Source organism: Microplitis mediator, chromosome 10, assembly GCF_029852145.1.
Source record: "Microplitis mediator isolate UGA2020A chromosome 10, iyMicMedi2.1, whole genome shotgun sequence".
Classification (NCBI taxonomy): Eukaryota; Metazoa; Arthropoda; class Insecta; order Hymenoptera; family Braconidae; genus Microplitis; species Microplitis mediator.
The window spans coordinates 14,650,502-14,659,428 of NC_079978.1; the positions used below are offsets into that span (position 1 = coordinate 14,650,502).

The 8,927-nt window shown below is 26.7% G+C and overlaps 1 protein-coding gene across 1 annotated transcript; it reads right to left on the minus strand.

Annotated features, from left to right (window-relative positions):
• Nucleotides 1-529: 529 nt before the first annotated feature.
• On the minus strand, nucleotides 530-3,481 carry LOC130676151 (uncharacterized). The gene is made up of 5 exons (XM_057482177.1): nucleotides 3,292-3,481; nucleotides 2,873-3,035; nucleotides 1,977-2,169; nucleotides 1,621-1,812; nucleotides 530-1,127 (listed from the first exon to the last, which is right to left on the minus strand). Exons 1-5 carry the CDS (start codon nucleotides 3,348-3,350, stop codon nucleotides 922-924), a joined length of 813 nt encoding a protein of 270 aa, XP_057338160.1. The 5' UTR covers nucleotides 3,351-3,481; the 3' UTR covers nucleotides 530-921.
• Between the last annotated feature and the right edge of the window lie 5,446 nt (nucleotides 3,482-8,927).

Genomic DNA, 8,927 nt, shown 5'->3' on the forward strand with positions numbered 1-8,927 from the left:
ACTTTTCCATGCGAGACTGCACTGCAAAACTGTATTATTGACTGGAGAAAGAAATTGGATGGCCATTATATACTAGCATTGTGTTTATAGATTTTGCGAGAGCTTTTGAGATTGTCAATAGGGAAATTTTATTATTAAAATTGAAGAAATTTGGCATTAATTGTACGGTTTTGGAATGGTTTAAGTCATATCTATCAAATAGGAATCAGAAAGTAAAAATAAATAATGTGCTATCTGAGGTAAGTGTAGGCGGCTCGCCACCTTATGTCTTCGATATAATTCTGAATTAATAATCATTCTTCTGTTTATACAATTAGTGTCGGCTGATTAGCCACCTAATTATAATTTTAATTTCGAATATACGAATAGTGTCGGCTGATTAGCCACCTAATTATAATTTTAATTTCGAATATACGAATAGTGTCGGCTTATTAGCCACCTAATTATAATTTTAATTTCGAATATTGTATTCATATCGTTGAAATATTTTTAGAATATATATAGTAATTTAATTTGTACATCAAACATCTTTTATTTTTGAACACACCTCCCAGATAATTACACTCAGTGTGATCCCGGTCTAGTGGTCGAAAGACTAGGGCCGAAAATAATAAAAATAATAATTTGTCCAAAATATTACAGTACAAGCTACCATTTTGGACATAACAATATGAAATACTACTATACTTCACAGCGCCATTTATACTTTTTGGTTTTAAATTTTTACTTATATGATCGAGTCAAAATAAAAAAAGTATAAGAGAGAAAAAAAAATTTTTTAATTCGAACCTGATGTTCAGTTCAATAAATCTTAACGTTTTAACAAATTATATTAGGAATCTGATTTTTTTTGTCTCTTATACCCTTTCAGTTTTAATGCCTTCACTCATATGTAAGTTAAAAATCTCAATACTTCAAATTTTAACTTTCCATATGATTAGGATTAATGTTTTCCAAATAATCGGTCTTAATTGTTGTTGATTTTTCTTTCGGCGCGTCTGTCTCAGTACGTAAGCGTTTGGATTGGGGACTGACGAAATTTGTATTAAGCGCATTAGTACTCATTTTCTCATCATCCACCTTCGTAATATCCGACATTTTACTACATTGAAGATAGGTTAATCCATCTAAATAACAAAAAAAATTTACTAAAAGTTATGAGGCACGTAAATTTATTTTGATAAAGAACAACATGTATCGTTTTCAAACAACGAATAACAAAAATCCTACTCCAATATTAAAAACATTTATTTAAAGCAAAAACCGGAAAATAGCGAACATTAAAAAAATTTAATTTTTACAGTGAAAAAAAAGATTGACGATTAAAAAAAAATATTTTAGATGCATGTCAAGCTCTTTTATAAATTATTCAAATTCTTTAAATTCAAACACTTCAAATTTTATTCCAATAACTTTTCGTTTACTTATTTAATTTTTTTAAAAATTACGAAATACCCACAACATTAACGTTCGTGTTAAATTCACATTCATATATCTTTTTAGTCACGAATAAATTAATTTAAATTATAGTAATAATTAGTCGATCTTTGATAAAAAAAAATAGTTAAATGAAAGAAAAGTTCAAACACATACATATAAAAAAAAAATTAAAAGACTTACAATTTTTATCACGAGTTAGCCGTCCACAGACTTCTACATGCGTTCCTTCTTCAGATACTTCATCGCTCGGCAAAATATTGAACACATTTACTTGAACTTGAATGACACTATCAGTAATGGCACCGGAACCACAACTCAACTTAGAGTTTTTGCTATCGTTTTCGATCTTATCGCTAATAAAACCTTGTAGGCCTAGAATATTGAATAAAAACATAAATATTTTTATTCAACATATTTTTTATTAAATTTTTAAACGATTTTAATTTTTTGTTAAATAAATTTAATCAATAAGTCTGTGCAGGACGTATTGTTCGTGAAGAAAATAAAATTTACAAATAATAAACCTCCATACTTACGGATAACACTAAACAATTCCGCGATTTCCGACATCTTTACTAATTTTACTTCTACGGGATTCGTTTGTCTGCTTCCAAGTTTAGTAACTTTACTTTTAGAAGTAATATGAAGTTCTTGATTTAAGACACCGTCTGCTTCTTTAAAATACTGAAGGTTAACAGCGGCACATCGTAGTCTTGTTAATGAATAAATCTACAAATTAGAATTTTAAGATAATCTCAATTCACATAATTAAGGCTATTCTCAGACAATGCCCCCTCCCACATTTTTTAACATATTCAATGATTTTCAATTGTAATGACCGTATTAAAATTTTGACAATTAATTAAAAAAAGTTTAAGCATTAACTGAAAACAGGGTAAAGCAGTTACAGTTTCGTCGAGCCATAGATTTCAAAAAAATATTAATTACAGTTGATATCAAATAGAAGTTAAACGAAATTTGTTAAATAAATTTCAGTAAAACCTTCATGTTAACATTATAATTTGGAATGTCAAATTTTTTAGGCTAAAATTCATCAACCAAATTTTATTAAACTCGAAATTGATAACAACTGTGAGTAATTTTTTTCAAAATCTATAGTTTGGCGAAGTTGTAACTATGTTGTCCTTTTTTTAATCAATTCTTGAATTATTTAGAAATTGATCACTAAAAATTTCAACACTTATACGACAGTTTAGAATCATTGAAAATTTTTAAAAAGTGGGGGGTACTGACTGAGAATGCCTTCAAAATTTAATAGATAGAGTTCTCCTAGAAGAAAATTTAATTTTCAGGTATATTGAAAATAGTTTCAAGAAATTAAAAAATGTTAAGAACGTCTAAATGTAAAAAACGCTAGTACCGTCTGTTATTAATATTTAATTAGCAGAAAATTAATAATGAAAAAAATTACCCCGTTTGGTTTTATTTTATCCTGAACTTCTATAGCATCTTCGTCGAATGCAAGAACCCGAATTCTCCTTCCGGTGCCATTATTCATAACGAACCGAAAAAGCGTTTTACTTCGTGATAACTTCCTCAGCCCTTCGATATCTTCTGCCATTCCAGTAATTTTTCTAACAAAAAACAAAATTATAGAGATATATAATACCCGATGAAAAAAGATTTTATGCAATTATATATAGACTATATATAATTGGATGGAAAAAATGGCCCGATCCAATTGTATACAATTTCTATACAGTTGTATACGATTGGATCGGGCCATTTTTTGTATATAATTTTATACAATTGTATAAAATCTTTTTTTATCGGGTAAATTCAGTAAATTTATTGTTTAAAATTATTATTAAAAATTACAATTATACTTACATAAAATTACATCCAACTTCAAGCCGATCAAACTTATCGTTCGACGTCATATCATTCATTTTTTTTTAATTTAAAATCAAAAATTTGTGAATCCACAAAAATCGTTTAAATAAATAAATTTCACACACAATCACGTTTAATTAATTTTAGGATTAGGATAACCTCAAAAATATCAACTGCGTGTCACGATGTTACGAAGTCCTCAAGCGGAAAGAGCGTGATCTTGAAAGCACATTCTTCATTAAGATTTGAAGTCAAATGAGAGACTCTTAATTGTACCAAAAATTATATCGATCCTCGTAGTAACATCTTCATTATTACTTACTTGTATTTTAAAATCAAAAAACGAAAACAAACATTTGACGTATCATAACCTTAAGTTCTGAATAATGATCAGATTTTTATTAAATTATTATAAATAATTACATATTTTAAATATTATATTAAATTAAAACAGTTAAAATTTAATATGTCCATATTCAGACTATTATAAGAACTTTCAACCAATCACATAAATCAAGAGTTTATCAACCAATCACATAAATCAAGAGTTTAAATTAACCCAATAAGGAATCAGGGATCACATTTTTTCGAGAATTCGATAATTTCGATATATATTCGATATTCAGTTATGTTTGTTGTAAACATCAATTTTAATATAGAGGATTGTCTTTTATAGTAACGTCACTTTTTAAATTTTCAAAACCACATAAAAGAGTGACGCATACTTTGAGGTTTTCCTCATGTTCTCGAATATTATTAATTTTTTCAATTATCAAAACTTTCGCATCATTTAAAAATGCTCTCAAGTCAATATGCCCCAGGTTAACAACACAACCGATCTTAATTCTATTTTGGAAGGCATTTCCCAAGTCTCACCATTGAACAATATTATTAGCATTGAGAGCACCACCAGTCACTGGCTTAGATGATTGTAAAAATGTATCACTATACCAGCACAGAAGTGAGATATTAGTTTGTAAATTTTTCTTTTCATGACCACTGCTTTTACGTTCTAATAATAATTTATTGAACTGATCGCAAGTGTCTTTACAAATTCTTATCCACGTGAGACATTTCTCTTCACTCACAGCATCAAGCTTAGATAATATCTCATAATCTTGCACACAAAAAAAGGAATTCTTGGGTCAAGAAGAAAATCGTTTCCAAAAATAAATTCTTAAATTAAAATATCCTCTTTTCTTGTTTGAAAAAATTTTCTCTTGGTAAAAAATTTTTTTTTTTTTAATTAGAGTATATAAAGCTCTTCAATAAAGAAATTCAATTTTGATTTAAAAATATAAATTTTTGCTTTAAATGTTTTTAGTTTCTCCGAACAAGAAAACAACTTGGTTGGCTCAAGAAAATTTAGCTCTTGGTTTTAGAAGATACCAACTCATTCTAAAAACATCGTTCTCTCAAATGTAGTCGATATCGATTCATTTCGATACATCGAGTTTTTAAACGGAGGCACATTTAACTTACTCCAAGTAAAAATTAATTTATTTAAAGATTTGATAACATTTAGTTCAAAATAAATGTAGACTTTATCTGAAAACAATTAATTTTAGATTAAAAAAATAAAAAACTCATTTTAAAACTAAATTATACATTAACGTAAAATAAAAAATACTTTTATTTTAAAATACAATAATTAAGTTCAATTTTAAATTAATGGTTTTTATTAAAAATTCTATTTTCAGAGTATATACAATTAATCATCAAAATATATTTTGATTCTTTATTACAATAAAAAAATTTTTTTTTTGTTACAAAAATAAATGAAAGGTTAGGTTATTTATCCTGGCTTCATTGACAGCATCAACTGCATGATATATACCACACTAAAAAGGAAACAATTTTATATAAATTTAGGATCAGAAATGATAACAAACGTGACTATCTGATATGATTAAAAACAGCATAAATAATAATTAACTTACTTTTTTGTGATTGAAACGACACCATTTAACTTAACGTGAATCAGGAAAAAACACCAGATATAATGACTAATAACTACAATAACTCACATTTTTACCGGACACTTCAATTCAAAACAATTTATGTATATGAATTAGTTAATTGTATAATTAATTAACTAATACTATTAGAATATTGGTGTGTAATATATAATTGCACATATACGGCGCCAGCGCTGAACAGACTCGTTTCATTTTTTTGGGATCTTCGGGCGTCTACGTGTATACACAAAGTAGTGTCCGAAGTAGAGAAGCTGCATAGACCCGAGTGCTCCTGTTATCCGAATGCTGCTATGGAAAAAAACCAAGAGCTTGATTTTCTTGACTTGAATTTTTTTTATTTTTGTTTCAAGCAATAGCCACTAGTTGGTTTAAGAAATCTGACTCCTTACGTAGAGAAGTTAAATTTCATAGAATAAAATATTCAATATACATGAATGAAGAAATTCAAAATATTAATTCAAAAAACAATTTACTTTCTTAAAATATTTTTTCTTTTTGAACTAAAATCATATATTTTTAACTTAAAACTTTAACCCATTTGGGTCGAAAAAATAACTTTTTGAATCAAAATAATCAAAATTAAGAGAAAATTTTCTTCAACCAAGATTTATTCCATTTTCCTAAATATTCTCTTGACTCAAGATAATTCTCTTTGAACCAAGATAACCTTTCGATCAGTGTGAGCCACTGTTTTAAGAAGATTATTATATTCAACGATAGACATTATGATTTTGTTACAATTTTCACAGTTAAAATCGTGTTTAACTTAAAAAAAATCAACTGATGATGTTTACTGAAAACTCCTTCTTTATATAGATAATGATAAAACTTCTGACCAATGGGCAATCTTGAAGTTATCATTTTTTATATTATTTCTAGGAAAAACAATTTCTCTTTTAAATGTTTAACAATATGATGCATTCTTAAAAAGTTTTAATGTATAATTTTTAAGATAAGCCCTGATTTAAAAAAATGATTAAAAATGATATCACACGTTAAATGTCCATAAGAGATAGGATTAGAAATGATTAAAAAGTATTTAAAATGATTAAAAAACAAATCATTTTAAACACTTTTTAATCATTTTTTTTAATCAGGGAGGGTACTTGAAAGTATGCATTTTATTTTCTTCATCATTGATATTTTTATTTGTCTATTTATCATTATTATTATTTTATTTTCATGATTCATTAAAAAAAAAATTTCAATTGAAAAATTTGGATGTACATATATGTGTAGCAGTGAATCACCTCAACATAATTACTCAAAATTATGAAAATAATTATTTTTAATAATTTCTTTAATATTATTTGATAAAAAAATATTTTTATTTTTTATTGCCTCTCTTAACTGATTCAAAGAGACTAAAATAATCTAATGCACAATCATAATTATGTAAAATTATAAAAGATAATTATTTTTTAATAATAATTTTTAAATGTTTTCTCTATAGTGTTGTGATAAGAATCTCGTGAAAAAATATTTTTCAACATTGCATTGAAAAACAAAAACGTTTGCTACATAAGGTATACTAATAATTACAGATAAAAATCGTTCAAATATAGTTCAAACCTCTTATGGGCTATTTGTATTGGAAAGTGAGAAATTTTATGGCCTCTACACAAATAAGACCCTTATCTTACATAAACTCGTGTGTACAATGACAAATTATTTTTCAGTTAAAACTAAATAACCCACTTAAAGTGCTACTCTATTTTATGATAGGATGAAAATTTAAAACTGATTGTATTGATAACAATGTTGGAAAAATAAATGAATTATCACTAATCTTCCATACAAATAACCATTAAATAATATATCCAACATATGATTCAATTAAACCATAAATGATTGTTGGATATTCGAAAAATATTTAAATTAGATTGAAAACCAATGAAATTAGCAAATTTCTCATGTATAAAACTTTAGTATGTAAATAATCAGTTTTGAAAAATTTTTTCGCGATCTCTGGATATAGTTTATTTGGAAGCTTACTAATTTGTATTTCTTTAGGTGGAGAAGCTTTAATTATAATTTTATTCAAATTAAAAAATGAGATTATTTTATATGTAAAACATTTAAATCAGATTAAGCCAATGAAATTATCAAATTTCTCATGTATCAAACTTTTAGTATGTAAATAGCAAGTTTTGGTAAAAATTTTTTGCAATCTCCTGATGTAGTTTATTTAGAAGCTTACTAATTTGTATTTCTTTATATGAAGAAAGAATAAATTACAATTTTATTAAAATTCAAAAAATAATGAGATTATTTTATATGGAAAACATTTTAATCGGATTAAGCCAATGAAATTATCAAATTTCTCATGTATAAAAACTTTTAGTATGGAAATAATCAGTCCTAAAAATTTTTCAAGATTTCTTTATATACTTTATCTAGAAGCTTACTCATTTGTATATCTTTATATAGAAAAGCTTTAATTATAATTTTATTAAAAATTAAATGAAAAATCATTAAGACATATGTATAAATTTATTTAATAATTGTTTTCATAATATATAAATTTTTATAGAAAAATTTTTATAGGTGGAGCTCAAAATTTATTTTTGATGGTAGTGGAAATAGTCATAAGATTTTTGTCAACTTTTACTGAAACGTTTTAGCTATTGGTCATTACAGGATAATTATGGGTTGGCCTATTTTTTTTTCAATAGTTAAGTAGGGGTTTTTCCTATATAAGTGGCTGCATTTTTATAATATAACATATCTGTTACTTAAAACTAAAAAGTGTAGTGTCATTTAGTACAACTTTGTATTTTTTACAGTTTAAAATTTTCGTTCATCTAATTCGTCATAAGTGCGTGTGTGTGTGTGTGTGTGTGTGTGTGTGTGTGTTTGTGTGTGTGTGTGTGTGTGTGTGTGTGTGTGTGTGTGTGTGTGTGTATGTGTGTGTGTGTGTGGGTGTGTGTGATTAAGTCAAACTGACAATTTAACATTTTTACAGTTTTAAAATTTTTATAAATTTAAAACAAGTGTAGTGTGTGTAATTCAGTATAAAATTTCATTTTTTTAAAAAGTTTTTTAAATTTCATTTAAACTATTCAAAGTGTTTGAGTTATTAAGTGAAAAACTTGAAATTTTTAAATCTTTTTTTTTAATTTAATATAATTTTTCAAGAAAAAAAAAATGTAAGTAGTTAAAACGGAGTAATTTTTTTTTTTATAATATTCTTATTATTTCCTGTTTTTATTTTTTAATTTTAATTAAAATTCTTTTGTAGAATATGGGTAATATAATCAACTCATGCTACATCCCTGATGAGTGGATCAGCAGCTACTCACACTTCCTTATTTTTGAGGAAGTGGATCGTGAGGTCGGGATGTGCCTGCAGAATCATGATACAGCCATCAAGTGTGAATAGCTGTGGGACCACATTTTCACCATTGGTGGTGAAACTCCGACCCGATTAACTTGGACTAAAAATCATTGGTGGTTCAAGTTAAACCATGATGCAGCAGAGGAACCATTAGCCTCGAACTACACAATGATTGAAGAGTGCGCTATAGATTTTTTTAAAAATCAAGCGATGTTGGGCTCACCAACAGCTGCACCACCTCCATCGCTGGTCAACGCGCTGATGGAGTCGACAGGGTGGTACGATGTTGATGATGAATCGATGGATACAATAATCGA

Excerpts from the sequence above, each read along its gene's own strand:
- LOC130676151 (XM_057482177.1), bottom strand. The coding sequence starts at position 3,350 with ATGAATGATATGACGTCGAACGATAAGTTTGATCGGCTTGAAGTTGGA. Across the intron at positions 3,036-3,291 it reads GAAGTTGGATGTAATTTTAT|AAAAATTACTGGAATGGCAG; the intron begins GTAAGTATAATT and ends GTTTTTTGTTAG. Across the intron at positions 2,170-2,872 it reads ATAAAATAAAACCAAACGGG|ATTTATTCATTAACAAGACT; the intron begins GTAATTTTTTTC and ends TCTAATTTGTAG.